The 20,975-nt window shown below is 37.7% G+C and overlaps 1 protein-coding gene across 2 annotated transcripts in view; it reads left to right on the top strand.

Moving 5' to 3' along the window:
• The window catches only part of phf2 (PHD finger protein 2), a 50,854-nt gene that overhangs the window by 16,202 nt on the left and 13,677 nt on the right, over positions 1-20,975 (top strand). For both annotated transcript variants that reach the window (XM_034695412.1, XM_034695414.1), the window contains exons 2-12: positions 9,710-9,795; positions 10,100-10,214; positions 10,590-10,750; positions 13,461-13,602; positions 13,708-13,894; positions 14,028-14,190; positions 15,423-15,510; positions 15,772-15,878; positions 18,437-18,528; positions 18,621-18,710; positions 19,351-19,704. In XM_034695412.1, the coding sequence (XP_034551303.1) occupies positions 9,710-9,795; positions 10,100-10,214; positions 10,590-10,750; positions 13,461-13,602; positions 13,708-13,894; positions 14,028-14,190; positions 15,423-15,510; positions 15,772-15,878; positions 18,437-18,528; positions 18,621-18,710; positions 19,351-19,704 (1,585 nt within the window). The remainder of the gene's footprint in view (positions 1-9,709; positions 9,796-10,099; positions 10,215-10,589; positions 10,751-13,460; positions 13,603-13,707; positions 13,895-14,027; positions 14,191-15,422; positions 15,511-15,771; positions 15,879-18,436; positions 18,529-18,620; positions 18,711-19,350; positions 19,705-20,975) is intronic.

Here is a 20,975-nt window from a genome sequence, read left to right as displayed (position 1 = left end):
TAATAATAAAAATAATAATTTATTTGACAATATGTGATATCTATCATGAACTCTCTAACAGTGGTTTCTCTACATATCAAACCCTTCAGAAGAGACATTTTGGGTGATCCAGCCGTAATATCACAGGTCGATGCATCCACGGCTGAAACAGCTGAGTATGATGAACATCAGCTGTCTTTATGGTATTGATCCTACTGGCGTGACTAATGTATGTGTTGTTTTGATAAGTGACAAATCATTGTATGGACATGTCTGATTGATTTTCAGTTCCCAGTATAGAGCTGTACCATGTTAACAGCCTTTTTGTACAGCATGCATAATCCAGTAGATCACATTGTTGAGATGTATCATGAGACAGCTTATTACAGTAAAATGAAGAACATTTGCTTTCTGATAGTTTCACTGTGGAACAATATATGCACATAAGACAGTAAATCCGTAAGTTTTAATACAACAAAGTAAATTAATTATAAAAAACAGCCCCTCCTTAGGTTAAATGAATTAATCTGTACACAGGTGTGTACAATTAATTAATTGTATTTATATTTTAAATAACATGTTTTTTTATTTTTTTATTTTTAGTCTGTGCATCAACTCAACGACCAAAGAGTAAAAAACGATGGAGGCCTGTGGCATGAAATCCTTCTAAAAATCCTTCCTAATTATATTTATTATATAAAAATTATGCCTGAAAACATTTCAAGTATTTATTTGATTTAAATTACAATTTAACAGAAATCAAGTCACTGTCAGGGTGCGCAAAAAAAACAAAAGGAGGACGATCTGAAATGCAGACTGACTTAACAAAGGTTTAATTAAGAAAAAAAACAAGAGAAGATAAAACCAAAAAAGAAATAACAATGAACTGACACAAGGGCTGTTTTCAAACCTCCTACTATACTAGCAGCACATAATGATTTGGCCAAAATTCAGCATGTAGAATATGAACAAGAGCAAAATCTGCAGTATGCCAAAACTACCCAGATGTCGTATTGATTCAGGAACATGTCTCAGTCTGCAGCGGACCAGTCTCTCTCACTGTATCCCACAATGCACAACGCTAACGTTACACTTTTTCTTTTTACCGTATTTGATGGGGGCACTCAGTTTTTAGGTGCTGTGAAAATTAATAAATTCCAAATGAACCACTTCTTAACTTTTTAAATCAGAAGTGATGCTACAGAAGCAGTTTCTCTATCAGCTTGGTCGTTGTTTAAATCCAGTGACGCCTTACCCAGCTTCCTCCAGACCAGATCCAACAGAACAGTCATCATATAGACTACCTTCAAATGCAGCATACTTCATTCGTAGGTAGTATGGAGCAGGCGGTTTCGAAAACAGCCAATCAGGTGCAGACAATCAAAAAGGAGGGAAAAACACAGGAAGTAAAACTAAAATAGAATAAAACAGGAAGCGCTGGACTCTACTCAGAGAAGGAATACACAAGGTATTCAAAAAGGAAGGAGAACATAAAACACACTCAGGATAAAACTGAAATATAACACCAGGGAAAATCAACACATGAAACAAAAACACTAGAAACTGAATAAACCTGAACCGCAACAAGAATAACCAAAAATCACTAAAATGAAACTTAGAACAGACAGACCAAAACATGACAGTTACATTATAACGCCCCATAACTAATGGGGAGTTATCATTTTATACAAACTAACCTCTAAGATAGGGATACGTCAGGGCTGGTCAAGTCCCATCTCAAGACGAGCAATGTCAGTCAGTTGATCTGAGACACATCACGCTGTCACCGGTGAGCCCCCTCATGGTGTCTTCACTGTGATGTCCATACCTGTAGTGATGCAGTGTTGTGACAATCACAGGCCAAAGATGAGTCTTCATTTAATAAGTTACCTGAGGACACAGATTAAGTAGCCTGAAACCTGGCCAGAAATTGTTGATGACATCTGAGGAAGTCAGTTGTGTTTAAAGTTTATTAAGTAAAGTGACGTTCTGTCTGTCTCTCTACATCTCCACGCAGGTGTCAGAGCTGCTGTAAGAGGGCTGGACACAGTGTGGGAGGAGTAAGAGAGGGGTCTGAAATGAAAGCAGAGAATAGACTAAAACAGGAGTTCCTAAACTTTTCAGCCCGCGACCCCCAAAATATAGGTGCCAAAGACTCTCGACCCCCACTGTCCCTCAAAGGGATTTAATGTGGCTTCATGTAGCTGGTCTGTAGAAAATTAGTCTACCTATATGAGCATGTGTCTGTGTTTCCTGTGCCGTTATGAATTAACCTACTGCTACTGATGCTTTTGATAATTAACTGTTCACTAACCCTAAACTTAGGAGTCATCTGACAAAAAGAAAGGCAGAAAACTCATTCCATTTTCTATTTTCAAGGTTTTATTTGAAGTTTAGATACTATTTTTGTCATTGTTTTTTACTTTAATGGGTAAAATGTATTATTTTAAGATAACGTTTGTCATTCAACTTTATTTATTGTACTTTTTCAGTATTTCTTTGTTCACCACAAGTTAACAAATTATATATAAGTAATACAAAATCCACAAAGAGAAGAAAAAATAAATACAAAAATAATAATGATTAACAGTACAAACAAAAAGGAAGATAAACATAAGAAAACATGGTAAATAAACAAAAATAAATAATTATAAGAAATATTTTATATACATTTCCAAAAAAACATTCTGGAAGACATCTCATGACCCCCCATCTGTGTCTCACGACCCCCCAGGGGGTCCCGACCCACACTTTGGGAACCGCTGGACTAAAACATCCAAATAATAACAAAAATAACCATATTGAATTTGTTAATTGTTTATTATTACAAACACACAAACACAGTGCATTATCTGGTATAAACATGCTGTCTCTCCCTCATACTACTCAGTCACATCCAGCCTCCATGATTCTGCTGAGAGAACAGAGTCGTCTTTAACAGACATAACATCATCAGCACAACTATTTAGTGCACTTAATTATAGCCTCTGGTCAGCCAATGGGAGACTGTCATGCCACAACCAGCCTAATGACTTAAAATAACAGGTGACAACAAGGTGAGAGTGCACAGAGAGGTCCACTGATGATATATAAGATGAACAAGTTCTGACTTCAGTTAGTGAAACTTGTGATTTATTGAAGTCCTAGTGCTGCTAACCGTTTCTCTGCTGGTGAGATGATCAGAGGTAGACTGTGGTTAGCAGCAGCCCACAGAGCTCAGACACTTCCAGCTGACTGTCTGAACTTCTTAACTATGCTGAGTATCACCTGTAATTTGTACAGCAGCAGATGTTCTCTCTCAGTGCATGCCAGCCTTTACATTTAGTGGCAGTGTGTCAGGGATTTAGTCCACTATAGCTAAGGGAAAAGATAATCAGCCTGCATGCTGTGAATATAAAACATAAAGCGACAAAGGCACAAAATCTCTCTTGCAGTACACGTGAGCCATGGACGCACTGTTCATGTCCTTCAGTAATATGCTTTGTGACACTGGATCCATCAAAGCTTGTAGGACATGCTGTCGCCATGCTGAAGTTACAGTATCCTTGATGCAAAACTGTATTCAAATAATGTAAGAAATCAGCCACAACATTAAATAAATCTTGGAGAAAAGATAGTAAAATGTTTTCAGATCATTCTGTTTGTCTGGCAGTGAAATACAACTACAAATCTTTCTAACTGAGTTAAGCCAATGTGGATAGGCAGTAGGGGTGTAACGATTCTTATTAACAACAATTTGATTCGTATCATAGACTGTATATAAAATGGATGTCATGTGAAGCCGCCACAAAAACTGCTCCACCTAGTGGCTGGTTGCAGTATAGGTCAAAAACCCCCATTCCCCCATTCATTTGAATGGGGCTGCAGTCAAACTTTGACAGCTGCCGTAGAGAGAAACTCCATAGAACCTTGGGACTGTACGCTGCAGGTCGGAGCTTGATACCGTTGAAACACACAAATTCTCTACTGCAAAGACTCTGGCTGCAGAAAATTTACAAGATCACAGCGTTCTTGAACGGGATATTTTGGCTTCAAAACCGTACAATGGAAAAAGACGGAGCGATGCTGTCCATTATATATACAGTCTATGATCCGTACCATGATTCGTGGTTGCTGATACGATTAAAGGATGATATCGGTTCATTTAGAATGATACAATACGAAACGATTCAGTGACTTGAAATCGATTCAGTAACTTTTCAGCCAAAAATTCACCCAGTGTGATGTGACATAAATACCTTGATACTGGACAGTCCTGGATTCCTGTTGTGTCTTTTAAGGGAATCAGGTATAAATTAATTACAGCGAGCAACTCATTTAGAACATCTCTGTCTTTGCAAAAAAGCCAAAGTGTTTCCATACACTGGACCGTAATAGTGGTTTGATAATGTCTCACTCGCCGGCTTCTCCTCTGCCATCGGCCATGCTGTGTTTTGTTGTCTGCTGGTGCGTGGCGATGACGTCACAGACAGGCAGCCTGAGTTGATTAACGTTTAACGTCTTTATTATTAAAAGTGCAAAAAAACACATCCATATAAAGTCTGCTGTGCTTAAATCCAATGTGTTATTTTCTAGTATCGATACAATTGATTTATTACCTTTTAAAACGATGTTCGATATAAGTCGTCCGGAAGGCTAACTTGCCGAGCACAGATTGATGTAGTCGGATCATAGGAATATAAATCAATACATCCATGTAGTTGATGAATCGTTACACCCCTAATAGGCTTTATGTTTACCTCACAATGTCAATAAGATTAATGCATCCAGGATTGCGTTCTTTCTTTTGCAAAATAAATTGTGAAATGTTTTAATTCAAAAAGTCCAGATTGTGCAGTAAAATATCAACTCTATTCCTGATTTCTTTTACTGTTAGCTAGACCGGTACACAGCTTCATTGATTCATAGTAATAAAACATTACTGTGAGGGTCTCTATGGACTGATTGTTTCTGATCACATGTGGGACTGGGTACTGTCAAGAACCTCACCATTTGGATTCTTTGGGTCAATATTAATCAATATTATTTGATATTGATCATATGATATGCATAGATGACAGAAATACCCAGATCATTCATTAAAGTGTTTGTTAAATAATAATGTGACTGTGTATAGCTTTGGAACAGTGAATTATTTCATGTGTGAATTATTCTTGTATTGGTATGACCTAGTGTGGTGCCAGTGTTTCACCACGGGCTCAGTTATATTCTGAAAGTAATAAAACACATGTGTACACTTCTATTTTCAAGCTACACTGAGGGGTATACTACGTAGCCGGATTTGCGGTTATCGAGGTAACTTCAGGGTTAACTCTGGATTTTCTGTACTACGAAGGTGGTTCACTCCTTACCAGGGTATATAACCATGGTTACTCATGCTGAACTCCTAACCTGCTCCGGAGCAGGTTATGCTCAGGATCAGAGATCATTTTGGAGAAAACTCCACCCACTGACTAATCAGATCACTCGATCACAGAGCTCTGTGAGCTGATCGCGAGGGGAGGGGGAGAAGAGACGGGCAGGACACTTTGTCTGCCTGTAGGATTTTATATATAAAATACTGATGACAGTTATTGATTATCTTTCCTGACATCAAACTTAAACAGAGTCTGAAGTCAGATTATTCAGATGAAATCGTTTTAGGCTGCTGTTTTAATTATACAACTGCGCGTATTACTTTGAATCATGTTCTCATTTGTATTAGTCCTTTAACTACAGCGCTCAGTTTGATACCGTCAGGGCTGCAGCTGAAATAATACGTCTAAAACTTACACACACGAGACAAGATTCAATCAGAGAGAGAGAGATCACTGTCAGGGAATAAACAGAGTTATTATAGTCAGATATATCTAATGATGAATAAACAGAGTTATTATAGTCAGATATATCTAATGATGAATAAACAGAGTTATTATAGTCATATATATCTAATGATGAATAAACAGTTATTATAGTCAGATATATCTAATGATGAATAAACAGAGTTATTATAGTCATATATATCTAATGATGAATAAACAGTTATTATAGTCAGATATATCTAATGATGAATAAACAGTTATTATAGTCAGATATATCTAATGATGAATAAACAGTTATTATAGTCAGATATATCTAATGATGAATAAACAGAGTTATAGTCAGATATATCTAATGATGAATAAACAGAGTTATTATAGTCAGATATATCTAATGATCAATAAACAGAGTTATTATAGTCAGATATATCTAATGATCAATCAACAGAGTTATTATAGTCAGATATATCTAATGATCAATCAACAGAGTTATTATAGTCAGATCTGCACTAAGATGAGAAATAAGATGTCATTTGCGCATTCAAACAGTTTTTGTCTGATCTCTCAGTTCTTCCTTCATGTTTCAAACACAGCTGTGTTGAAGTTAATCTGGATTATGTGTTTAACTTCATATTTTTCTTATGTCAGTACAGTGTTTGAAATTCATTTCGATGTGCTGACGGCAGACTGTCCGTGTCTGTGATTGGTCACATGTTGCCTTCTCCACCCATTCATGTGAACGCGCTCAGGGTAATTCTGGATTGACTCAACATGTTGATAACCAGCTTCGTGTGACAGATTAGCGCGATCTCCTTTGTCAAGTTCAGTGAAACTGGATCAGGAGAAGATATCTAGGATATGCTGAACTCCCTTCGTAGTATACCCCTCTGTTCCTATCATGCACGCCGTGTGTCTGTGCTTCACCCTACACGCCATTCATTCTGCTTTCTGTCACACCTGTAGTCCTTGCAAAGCGCTGACACATCACCAAGTTCTCTGAATCACAGGTCGGCTGATACTGACGTTTTGTTAAGACTTTTTTGGTGCACATGATATGTTTACGTTTGCTGCAGACAGGCAGAGAGCAGAGCAGAGAGACAACAGTGTCAACTGGTCCCTACATGTTTTCTATTAGTCCCAGTCGCTGGTTGCTGCGAGCTTCATACCTCTGCATAATGGTTGCAGGATGAGGATATAAAATGTGTAGTGAAGAAGCTTTCTTTGCAGATACACACACACAACACTTCTTCTGGCTTATGAATGTTGATTCAGAGATGATAGGTAGATTTTAATAGAATCTATACATTATTATTCAAGGAAAATTATATTTATGATGCTTATGTTTACTCTTGACAGTGGGTCAAATGTTTTTCTGGATTTTCTTCTTGAGCACTGTTTGCAGTGTGGCATTAAAAAGGAACATTTCACAGTTTTTGGTGCCCACAAGTTCAATTTTTGTGACAGCAGTATAAAAACAGGGATTGATATCATTACATTTCTACTGGTATTGTATTAAAGTTAATAATTCTAGTAATGTGAACCCTACCTCAGTTTAATTCAAGACATTACCTCTTGTATCGGGCCTGTAGTGCATTATGATCACTTGCCGTTTAGTAATAGCTAAGCCATAGACATGTCAGTAAACCTTTTAAAGCTCTACTCATGTTATTTAGTGTTGCAATAAAAGTGGCAACAAAATAAACACAGCAGAGACGCCTGCTGCTTCCTGCACGTCCCATAATGCATCTCACTTGTGCCTCGTAAAATACCCCCCTCCGTGTTGTCACGAATACGGGTGTATTTCAAACGTGCTGCGCATTAGTTTATGACACAAACATTATGTGAAACAGAAGGAATGCTACAGCAGGACTCTATATAAGGTGAGCTGAGGTGACCAAACCGGCCTCCAGTGAACTCCAAAGATGGTCAGAAATATGCCTCATTCAAGAACATGTACTTTGAGATTGGATAGCAGAAATCCAGCAGATTACAAGTCTGCTCAACTCAGCGCTTTTAATCTGAAGAGTTCTGCTAAAAACTGCTCTTGACTCATTCTCATCAGATTCTTTATCACATGTTTGAAAGCACAAAAATCTGTCAGTGAAATTGTCACTGAAGTTGAAATTGGCTGCACATGCCTTGTTCAGTAAAACTTTATTAGTTTCCCTCCAAGTCTTAGAGTTATGGATGTCATGAACAGGCATTTCCACTATTCCCACAGACCCACCCACTCTTGTATTTATTTGCCTTCAGTGAAAGCGAGGAGGCGGTGTAGTAAAGCCGTGGAGTTCACAGAGGGAATAAAAGAAACATTCTGGGAAACTCCCAGTTCATTTGAGTTTGGGAGCAGCGGCTCCAAATGGGAGGAATTTGCTTGTGCAGAGAGCGTGACAGCTGTTGTTTGAAACAGCAGGAAGAGAAGACCATTCACTGCTGTCTTTATCTGCTATCCACAACGCTGCTGTCATTTTCTGCTCCACTGCTGAAGCTTTTCTGAGTATAAGCAACTTCATCACCTAGAGCGCTACACGGGTGTCACATTGGTCATGAATTTATGCCTTTGTTTGATCAAAGTTACTCTTGGATCAGAGGTTGAAACTGAATCACAGAAAGCTTTTTAAGAAAAAAGATGTTAGCACAACTTTTTTTTAAATCAAGTGTATTTGCAAAGTTTGAAACTTTCCAATAAGAATCATAGAGAGACAAAACCAACACAGCCGCCACGTCGTGAACCAAAGTGCCAAAGTAACAAACACATGTAAGCAGTGTTTAGAGGTGTATTTATAGCCTGCCGTCTGACTGAATATTGTGTTGTTTCTCCACGGTTTTGTCCCTGAAGTATGAACTTCCTGCCTTTTGTCTGTGTTGATACAGCAAGAAAAAAAACGTCTTTATATTTGATGTTTCAGAAAGAAAAAATATACATTTTGGGAACTTTTTTTGAACTTTCAAAATAAAGAAAATACATTAATCAATATTATTATTATTTAGATTTTTTATTTTTGATCATTTTTTGTATTCTTTTTATAATTATTCTTATTATTGTTGTTATGTTAATTATGGATTTAATATTGTATGTATTATTATGGTTATTATGATTAGAATTATTATTGCCAATTAAAATTAATAATTATTATTAACAATAATAATAATGCCCTGTATGGTGACCTTGAGTGCTAAGAAAGGCACCTTCAAATAAAATGCATTATTATAATAATTATAATATTTGTTAAAAATAAATAATTGTTATTATTAACAATAATAATAATAATAATGATATGACTAATACTAATAGTATTTAATTACAATAATAAAATAATAATAGTAATAATAATTAGAATATATTTACAATTGACTTTATTTTTCAGCTTCTAAAATATGAGATTATTGGACAGATAATAAGAGCAGATTATTTTTATAATTTTATTCAATTTTATTCTAATTTATTTGAACTTTATTTTATTTGTATTTATATCTTTTTTTGTTCCTCCTTCTATTCATATTTTGACTTTCTTACATACTGTTGAGCTCTGCAATGACCGAATTTCCCTCCCCGGGATGAATAAAGTATTTCTGATTCTGATTCTGATTCTGAGATTATTGACATGACTTAAGCTTGTTTTGTGTTTTCACTGTTTTCAATAATCTACATATTTAATCATCATTAAATGTTTGACAAAACACTTTTTACCTTAACTGGAAAAGAAAACAGTTATTCATTTCAGCCCAGTTGTAAATGAAGTGATAACTGTTTAACTTTGCCCAACATAAGTTGGTCATTGTAACTGAATATAGATGCTGATCAACATCTACACCACATGGAGTTAGAGTAACACAAATCAAAGCTCACAGACCTTTACACTCTTTGGAAAGGACAGTTCTTTGAAAGTTGCGTTCCTAACCATGAAATCGTTTTGTTTCTGTTGTTTCAGCTGCGTTGAGGTGGATGAAGATGACGCTCCAGATATCGACATATATCACTGTCCAAACTGTGAGAAGACTCACGGCAAATCCACCAGTAAGTCGCCCCCTCGGGGCAGATATATCGACGTTTACTGACTGAGACGTGACTTACTAAAGAAACCTGGTGATGTGATTGTGTCACTTCTGTTCACCTCTCTGTCTGAGAATATGAAGCCGTATGTTTGAAAATGTGTCGTTAAGTAGAACAGCTTTCTTTGTGTCTGACTGTGAAATTACTGTAAGTGTTTGCTGGAGTGAAGTGTTGCTCTGTGATAATGCTTCCCTGCTGCTGCTGCTGCTGATGATGATGCTGATGATGATGATGAGTGTTTCTTTATGTCATGTTTTATTTCCTTCAGTGAAAAAGAAAAAGAATTGGAGCAAACACGACACGGGGCAAAGCACAGATATCAAAGCTGTTCAGAATGGCAGTCAGGTTTTCATAAAGGAGCTGCGCAGTCGGACATTTCCAAGGTAAAGACTTTTTCATACTCTGATAACTGAACTGTACGACTGTCAACAACACAGAGGGGCTCACTAGAGGAGAAGAGGGGACAATGAGACCGTCTGTTATCTGAATATATTCTGTCATCATATTTCAAGACCTTGTGGTGTCAGAGAACTCTTTAATACTATCTGACTGTTCTATCATCGTTCACTTGATGTGTTGTCCAATAGGGGGCACTGTCTTCCTATTTATCAGACACTTCCCCTCAGATAGTTTTACATAATCACAGCTCATTTTATATCTTCAGTTGATGACATTTATTAGAAATAAATCATCACTTGTGACACATTCAACTTGATTTACATGGAGTTGAAGTTTGGCTTACTGTGTTACGGTTTCAGTGCTGACGATGTGGTGGTGAAGCTCAGTGGCAGTCAGGTGACCATGGATTACCTGGAGGAGAACGGCTTCAATGAGCCAATCATGGTTCAGAAGAAGGACGGCCTGGGGATGTCCATGCCCGCTCCCACTTTCTACATCAGTGATGTGGAGAACTATGTTGGTAAGACACTCCGTACAACTCTGACAACACTCCGTACAACTCTGACAACACTCCGTACAACTCTGACAACACTCCGTACAACTCTGACAACACTCCTGATGTTTACTCTAACTGCTGACACTGTCTATACATTTACAACTCCTGTCATTGCTATCACCACTCAAACACCACTGCAGAGCCATTGATTGTTCAGTTACTACAGTAATGCTGCTGCAACTATAGCTGTGTTCATTCCCTGAATCACAGTGGTGGACAAAGTACTCCTCTTCATGACTGGTCAAACATTACTCCAATACAAGTGAAAGTTGTTCAGTCAGATTCTGACTTGAGTTAAAGTCCTGGAGTACTTGTTTTTAAAAATACTGAAGTATTCAAAGTACTTTTTAAAATATCTCTAAACATATTTTCACAAAGCATGAGTGCAGTCAAGAATGCATGGGTGTACATTCTGCTCCGTTCTGTTTATCTAGAAAACATGATTTCATATCTAAAAAGTCTACCATGAAATATAAACTAAGTTACTACAAGCACAGACAAGTCTCAAATGTTCATCTGGAATCAAAGCAGTGTGTTAGCTATAGACCTCCACATGCTTTCTCAGGTTAGATGCTGATGTTTTGTAGGCTGTGATGAAGTTTGTGTGGTAAACAGATCAGAGATTTACAACAATACAAACAATCATTCTTTATTTCAAAACCTCAAACGTGGGTTTAAAATATGGCCGTGGTGCTCAGGTAGAGAATCATCATCCTTCTCAGTCATAGCCATCACCACCACGACTAAATGAACGCACTGATCTGAATAATGTTTGATGTGATCTACGCTCAACCGAGGTACAGCTACACCACTGAGACAAACCAAACACAAGGACACCAACAGTTTACAGTCTTTGGGATCTGATTTCAGAAAAGAAAATTCATCAGTTGACTTCAAAGATAAAGTAGTGAGTAACTAGAGCACTGATAGAAATGTAGAGGAGTCTAAAATATGATATTTGTCTTTTAAATGGAGTAAAAGTAATAAGTTCACCAAAAAATAATACTCAAGTAAAGTACAGATACTCAAAAACTGTAATTTGTTACTGTCCAACATTGCTGAATTATTACCTCTACTACTACTGTGAGTAGTACCGACGTCACTGGGACTGCAACTACTATTATTATTATTATTATTATTATTATTATTATTATTATTATTATTATTATTATTATTATCATTATTATCATTAGGACTGCTGTGATTCCACTACTAACATCCGCTTGTAGAAGAAGGCTGCAGTCAATCAGGACTAAAACCTCATGATATATATATATATATAAAGAGTTTATTTGTAAAGCACTTATCAGAACAGACATTACAAAGTGCTTTACATCATAAAAATCATCAATAAAGAACAAAGCATGGGGGGGGTTATATGAACTTGCAAGACAATTTAAGATGAACAGCTGAATAAAAGAGTAAAAGAGAAACTGCTAAAAGTAATTAAAACAATAAAACAATTAAAATCAGTAAAAAAAAAACAATGAGTGAATAAAAGAAAACCATGAATAAAAGTAGATTAAAAATAAATGTAACATCGTGGATAAAACAATCTCACAGGAAGGCCTTTCGATAAAAATGTGTTTTCCGCTGTGATTTAAAAGAAGATCCTGATGCAGCTCGCCTCAGATCCTCAGGCAGGTCGTTCCACAGTCGTGGAGCCTGCACAGCAAACGCTCGGTCATCCTTAGATTTTCACTTTGTTACGGGAACTTTAAGTAGGTTCCTGCCTGAGGATCTAAGTCTGTGCCCGGACTGGTAGGGTACAGTCGGCTTCATCTGCAAAGAGACACTGAGCCCAGTGCATGTTTCTTTGTTCTTTATATTTTTAGAGTTTGCTTGATAAATATGTTCAATGTCCTGTGTTTCAAGCAACAGATACAGTTATACATATGCATATGTTTTGGATATATTATTTATGTTTTACTGAATATTTTGCTCTTTTGAATTTATAATCATCAACTTTTTTCTCTCCATGTGTGTGAGAAAACCTTCTAGTTATTAATCCTGAGACTGATTCACTGTTGCTGCTTCGATCAGAACCATTAGCTGTGTCCTTTAATATCACTGCTGCTGTTATTGTATTTGTAGCACAGCTGATTTGTTGTTGTGCTGATTTTATTGATTTAACAATCACAACAGTCGTTGCTGTACTCACAACATCAGGTGCGCTAACAAAAGCATCCCTAATATTACTGCTCTACTTTACTACCCCGAGGGCCTTTACTGCTCTGAAGACATGACTAATGTTTAACACTACTATGAATATACAAAAGACTACTTTAATTTACAGAGCTAATCAAATGTTATTTGTATTACCATAAAAGCATGAGCAATAGATGTTATAACAACAAACATTAATGTATGCAGTCTGGTAATGCGTGAGCTGTTATCTATTAAATCTAACTTTATCTCATGTGTGTGTTTTAGCTGCTCCCCTGCAGTCCATGTAAACCTCCATTGTTCAAGAGTTCATTGATAAAAATGCACGGTGCTGTTTATCTCCAGTAGGGGGCGCATGTGTTCTTCATTTCCCCATGCACTGAATCAGTGATGACATCACTTTCCACATATCAGCAGTATACTCCTGCAGGCCGTTTCCTATTTAAGACAATGTTTATCCTGTAGGGGGTCAGTGTGTTTTAATGCATCTTCTCTGTTCTTGCCTCAGGTCCTGACGTGGGCGTGGACGTCATTGATGTCACCAGACAGAGCGACAGCAAGATGAAACTCAAAGAGTTTGTCGACTTTTACTACAGCACAAACAGAAAGAAAGTGTTAAACGTCATCAACCTGGAGTTCTCTGACACGAGGTACATGCTGAGCATCTGAAGTTTGAAGTTATGAAAGCATGTTTGGACTTTTAAGACTCTGGAAAAGTCCTGGTCTTCATTTTGCTCTGTGTTTTTCTGGGACAGGATGAACAGTATCGTGGAGAGTCCACAGATTGTGCGGCGGCTGTCTTGGGTAGAAAACTACTGGCCTGATGACGCTTTGCTCGGGAAGCCGAAAGTCACCAAATACTGTCTCATCTGTGTCAAAGACAGCTACACAGACTTCCACATCGAGTGCGGTGGCGCCTCCGTCTGGTACCACGTCCTGAAGGTTTGTCACACTCGTGTTTAGACCAGAACGTTGAGTCAGATGACACTGTAGTGATCCTCCTCTGATGAGATGAAAGTGGGTTTATTTTGTTTTAATACTTCATGATAAAATGTTTTTGTGTTTGTGTTTGCAGGGAGAGAAGATCTTTTTCCTTATCAAGCCCACCTCTGCAAACCTGTCGCTGTACGAGCGCTGGAGATCATCGTCCAATCACAGCGAGATGTTCTTTGCCGACCAGGTGGACAAGTGTTACAAATGCATCCTGAAGCAAGGCCAGACCCTGTTCATCCCATCAGGTCAGAGCTGCTCTCAGGGCCCACAGAGGAAAACACTTCATGAGATTAATAATACTCATTCATAGTTCAAGTTAATTCAAGTTGAATTAACTGAAACTTCTATTGGGGGAAAATCAAACTATAATAATATAAATTCTGGTACAGATCCATCAGACACAGAGAAAGACACTTTTGAACAAATGTCTCAAACAACAGATTTATTTTGATGAAATTCCTTAAATAGAATATTAAAACTGATTAATAATTAAAATCATTTTTAGGCAAAATGCTAAATTTGCAGTGATTTCAGCTTCTTTTTTTCAGCTTTTCTGTCATTTTCAATAGTTTTTTTAGACTGCTGGTTGGCCAAGGCATGTATAGCTTTTTTTGGCACAATAAAAAGAAAAATATTTTTAAAAAAGTGTTCAATCTAAATTAGGGTTGCAAAATTCCAGGAATTTTCAAAGTTGGAAACTTTCCATGGGAATTTACTAAATTGAAGGTTGGCTCTTAATAGAGAACTTAAATATAGCTGGGGAAAATATATTTTGGCATAATTCTGACTAAAACAACCAGATTTCATGCAAGTACAGTTGAATATCTATGCTATTCCTCAATCACATGCACATAGCACACTGCTTACTGCAGGGCTATTGAGACGACAACCCCTACATGCACTGTGCATTCATCCATCACATGAAGCACAGATGATTTTTATTTTGGATGGATGTCTGCTTATAACAAAACAAATATTTATATGATACCTGTCCATTGATTTACCCTTAATTCCCATAAATTACAATGGAAAGTTTCCAATTTGGAATACTTCCATAATTCCCCAGCTTAACTTACCATGGGAATTTACCGGAAATTTTCCACCCCTTGGCAACCCTAATCTAAATACAATTTACCTTATATGTTTACCTTTGTGAGGCTCTTTAGTACTTTAAAGATACTTTAATATCCAAATATGTTACTTTAGATTTACTGATGTGATGCAGGAAACCCGATGAACGGCTCAAACAATGCAAGAAAAAGAAACTTCAAAAAGTTTAAAGTTAAAAAAGTTTCAGTAAAAATAACTCATGGTAATAATACTGAAAATTTGAACACTAAACACTGTTACATGATAACGCCATGGATAATGGAAGGGGATTATGACTGAAATATAAACAGTATGGAGCAGAGTTCATGATTTCATCTGAAGAGTTAAATGAGTATCTTTATTATTCATCATGACCTTTCTCCTGCAGGTTGGATCAATGCAATACTGACTCCAGTTGACTGCCTGGCATTCTCTGGACACTTCGTCCACAACCTGAGTGTGGAGATGCAGATGAGGTAAGAACAGCTGTTCTGTTACACACACAGTGATCCACCGTGACGCCTGCTGTCAGTCAGTTCTTGTGACTTTCAGACGCTGCTTCTTAACTTCGACTGATACAGCAGTTTCCACTGAATGTTTGTGGGCTAAATGTCCCATTTATTACATTCAGAGTTCTCAACATTTGGAAATACTATGGGAATTGTGTAGTTCTGCAATAAACCTGTTGGTAATGTTTGACAGTGTTGAGCTGACACATGTTGGTTCATTCTCCTCAGAGCGTATGAAATCGAGAAGCGGCTAAAGGTCAGAACTCTCAACCCCTTCCCCAACTTTGAGACGGCGTGCTGGTATGTAGGACGACATCTCCTCGAGCGATTCAAAGGTAAACTCTCAAACTGGTTCTCTGTATTTATAGATTTTGCTTTAATATGCACTTTGTTTATGTGAACCCATTTGCTTTGGTTGATTCCATTTCTCCCGAAGAATGCACGAAAGCAGAGAACACAAACACTGTCAGAAATGTTTCTTTCCTCGCCGCACAGTCAGAGCATGGCCGCGTGTCTGCTGCACAGATGAGGAGCTGGATGCTCTAATATTATTTCAGTCATTAAATCGGTGAATCGCTGAGTTCACAGATGATTAGCTTCAAAAGGTTTGGCTCGGCTAGAATCACTTGCTCCATTACAAGCCTGTGTTTAAACTTCCCTCAGCTGGCTTGGGCCAACTGTTTATGTTTCCACCATTTTCTGTGTATGTGTGTATTGTGTGTGGTACACATTACTCCTTACCCAAAAGGCCTCGCCATTAATGCACCATTATTCTTTTTAACTTCAAGGTTAGCTCTTTCAGTGCAGGAAAAAGACGCACTTCACTGCTGCTGCTCTTTTTCCTTCATTTTATTAATAATTTCCTGTTTTGGTTGTAAATCCTCTCCGAACTCTGACGTTAAAGTTCTCTCCTCCTCCTGGTGAAAGAAGGAGAGAGCAGCAGGGATGGAAGGGCTTATGAGAGGGTAGATAATAATAATAATAATAATAATAATAATAATAATAATAATAATAATAATAATAATAATAATAATAATAATCATCATTATTTCTATAACACTTTTCTAAACAAAGTTACAAAGTGCTTCACAGAAAGACACAATAATAAACAAAGAAAAGAAAAAAAAAAATATATATAAACTATATAATATTGATAAATAAATTTGAAAAATAAATAAATAAATAAAGGAACTCCATAGTACTAGAATTCATAATAAGACATCAAGAGCAGAATAACATGTTTACATAGTTATGAAGGCTTTTTAAAAAATGTATTCATGTTTTAAGAATTGATCTAAAATTACAGAAAAGGGTAGCACGCCTTATTTCAGCTGGTAGGTCGTTCCACAGTTTAGGGGCCCGGACTGAAAAAGCCAGAAAGCCCTTGGACTTCAAACAGGCTCTGGGAACAACCAGCAAGCCCATAGCGGCTGATCTGAGAGGGCCGGCATGCTTATAGCTAGTGAGAAGGTCTGTGATGTACTGGGGAGCCAGATTGTGTAGAGCTTTGTAAGTCAGTGACAACATTTTGAAATCAATTCGGAATTCAACAGGAAGCCAGCATAAAGAAGCCAGAATTTGAGTCTGGTTTTCGTGATCCAGCGATTAATCGGGCGGCTGCATTTTGAGTTAATTGAAAGTGGTGAACAGAAGTATGAGATAAACCGGAATAAAGGGCGTTGCTAAAATCCAATCTTGACAAGATAAAGGCATGAACAACCTTGTGCAAGTCGTTAAATGATAAAAAAATTTTGAGTTTGGAAATTAGTTTGAAATGGAATAAAACATGTCTGCACTACCTTTTTAACCTGGGCATCAAAACAAAGCTCGGAGTCAAACAGCACACCTACGTTTCTTGCAGTAGGTGTGATATTAAGTGAAAGGGGTCCAAGATGGCTGAGTATGTTATTAGTAGAATTTGATCTGGAGAAAAGGATAACTTCAGTTTTGTCTTCATTGAGTTTTAGAAAGTTTTGGGATGTCCAGCTATTGATGTCAGAGAGGCAGGTGGTGAGTTGATTTAGATAGTTGTTATTAGGGGAACATAAGGGGACATATATCTTGGAGTCATCAATGTAACAGTGATACTGTACCTTTTTACATGATGAGATTGAGGAGCGTTAGCAAGAACAAAGCAGTGAACCAGAAGAGTGGAACCATATCTGTGATTAATGCTCTAAAGAATGAAACACACACAATCACACACACACACACACACACACGCACACACACAAACCCTGTGAACGCTGCCACTCTTCAGCCGACTTGCTGTGGCCTCTCTGATCTGTTTGCACCTTCACCAGATTATCACTGTGCACAGTCATCTCAGAGCAAAAGACTTCCTGTATTGCAGTTTTTTATGCCCTTCTTCAAACATTTCACCCATAAAAAGGAGCCCTGCCCCCCTACAGGGACACACCAACACACCATCGTAGACTCTGCTCACAAGCAGCTACAGTCAGTTTGGTGGTGACTGCAGGATTAGCAGCATCACAGCAGAGGAAGGAGAGCAGAGCGAGGGACATGTGGCCCACTTTTCATGATGTGCCCATTTTAGCAGAATCAAATTATCGCACATATTTCCATCGTACTCTTGAACAGTGTTATCATACAGTGCAGGTTTTCTTCTTATCATGCAGACCCCATGTGTAGCTCAGCCCTGCACAAGATTAAACAGACACACATATCTGAAAGCGGTTTTCTATGGGCCACATGGCAGTGCCCTAAAGTTTATTCCCATGAAACTTTAACTCGTATGAAGTTAGCTCCCATTAAACCCTCCTCACGCTCATCCTGTGAACTGTTGTTTGGTTTTTCTAAGCATGAGGCATTAACCTTTCAGGGTTCATATGTTATGTTTCGTTCCATGAAATTTGCATTTCTTTTTCTGCAGGTTTACATAAAGCAAATAAGCAGCCAGCCCCATACCTGGTACATGGTGCCAAAATCATCAACGGAGCCTTCAGAGCTTGGACTAAAAAACAGGTGTGGACAAATCAAGATATGTTCCACGATTGTCTATCTGAGATACCGTGAACTCTGGTGTAATTCTTCTGTTGTTTGTTTGTTTGTTACAGGCCCTCTTGGAACATGAAGATGAGCTTCCAGAAAACATGAAACCATCCCAGCTCATTAAGGATCTTGCCAAAGAGATCAGACTGTCAGAGGTATTTTTTTTTATTCTGACATAAACAGAATGCCAATTCATTTTGGATTTTGGTTTCTCCAAGTAGTGTTTGGAGAAGCTTCTTTCAGTTTTCAATGATGATGCTTGAGTGTTTTATCTTTGAGTCGATGCACAAACTTATCTCTGACGTCTGTTTGGACTACAGTCAAATCAATCTGGATATTCATGATCAATGATTGATAATAACTAATGGCTCTGATGGGGCCAGACATTTGTTGGCGGACAAGACGGGTCTGTATTAGGAATATAGTCGCCGGCCTTGCCCTGGTCAAGTGTACCCTCAGCACAACCTTGAGCTGTATCAGGTGGTGTCTAGCACAGGGGGAGGAGGTGTTTATTAGTTTAAGCACAGCCTCACATTGTTTAGCTGTCATTTCTTTACCAAAATCAGCTTGCAGAGTCCCCTGCAGAGGTCTTATGCTTCACCTGTGGGTGAAGCGCAATACAGGCATACCCACAGGTGAAGCATAAGACCTCTGCAGGGTTATGCAGCTTTTTGTTTCCTGCCTGAGGAGGGTCACTTCCTTTGATGTATCAACAGTACACAAGCAACTTCCCTTTGGTTAAATCGATGGTTGCACAATTAAAGCTCACTTTATAATTTCCTGCTTTATTCGTAGAATGCAACAAAAGCCATTAAGAGTGAGCCCAGCATAAAGGTACCAGTGGAGGAACCCCCATCCACCCACTCCGAGCCCGAAGAGCCCGTGTCCCCGGCTCACGTCCCCTCGCCAAGCAGAGACAAAGGCAGAAAGAAAACTTCCAAACCCCCGAAGCCTCCCAAGCCTCCGAAACCCCCGAAGATTCCCAAGGCCCCCAAACCTCCGAAGGTTCCGAAGGTGAAGGAAGGAGGAAAGAAGAAGGCCAAGAAAGCAAAAGAATCATCGCCTCCTCCCAAACCTTCCAGCTTCGCAGCTCTGGAGTCTCACGCAAAAGACATACTGAGCAAAATGGACCAGCCGAAGAAGACAAAGGTGGGGACATCATGAATATTTAAAAAGGTCTTATGTTGTGTGAAACTTAGTTGTGTCCATAATAACAAAAGCAACCAGAGAATCAGAAACATGTACAGTATGTACTGTTCATTAGTAAAAACAAACTACTGAGTGAAAACCAGCTTGGGTTTAGGGAAAGCAGGACCACTACTCATGCAGTGATGCAAATGGTGGAGGAAATTGTAAATGCTAATGAAAGTAATAAATATTCCACTGGGTTGTATATCTACCTGCAGAAAGCCTTTGATACAATAGATCACAAACAATTATTGAGAGAATTAGAGAAGTATGGGTTACGGGGTATCGCTTATTCATGGGTGGAAAGCGACTTAGGAAATAGACAACAGTGCGTACTAATTAATGATACTGAGTCAGGGTTTAGGAAGGTTACTTGTGGAGAACCCCAAGGATCAGTGATTGGTCCAAAACTGTTTATTCTCTACATCAATGATATTTGCAATGTTACCAATTACTTTAAACATGTTATTTTTTGCAGATGATACAAATTTGTTTTGTTCTGGTAAAAATCTAAAGGAAATTTTGTGTGGTGTTGCAAGAGAGCTTGAAATTCTCAAAACTTGGTTTGATGTGAATAAATTGTCTCTTAATATTAAGAAAACTAAATTCATGGTGTTTGGAAATCAAAAGGAAATAAGTGTGGATATTATGTTAAAAATATATAATGTTAATTTTTAAAAAGGGTTTTGAAAACACATTTCTGTGAGTTGTGATTGATCATAAGCTAACATGGAAACAACATATTGAACATATCAAGGGGAAAATGTCAAAGTCAAGAGCAATCCAGTTTAAATCTAGACACATATTATATTATAAGGCCTTACATATTATATATTGCTCACTGTTTGTTCCTTACATGTCTTATTGTGGAGAGGTGTGGGGATCCACCTATGCAACAATTATAAATTCAATAGTGATGCTGCAAAACGAGCCATACGGGTTATCAACAAGGCTGTTATTTCTAAACTCTCATGATCTGAAATTCAAGGACTTATTGTTTCACAAAATAATGCAAATAATGTTCAAAGTAAAATCAAGCTCGCTTCCACACACTGTACAGAAGTTATTTTCAATTCGGGAGAGTCGATATAATTTGAGATGTGTCTGTAAATTTACTGTACAAATAGCTAAAAAAGGTATGAAATGAAATGAAATATGTTTCTGTTGTTGGAGTTACAAATTTTGAATGATGCAAGTATAATTTTAAAAACTTGTGATTCACTTTTAGCTTT

This window comes from Notolabrus celidotus, chromosome 1 (assembly GCF_009762535.1).
Source record: "Notolabrus celidotus isolate fNotCel1 chromosome 1, fNotCel1.pri, whole genome shotgun sequence".
In the NCBI taxonomy this organism is placed as follows: domain Eukaryota; kingdom Metazoa; phylum Chordata; class Actinopteri; order Labriformes; family Labridae; genus Notolabrus; species Notolabrus celidotus.
This window is presented reverse-complemented; position numbering and strand designations above follow the sequence as displayed.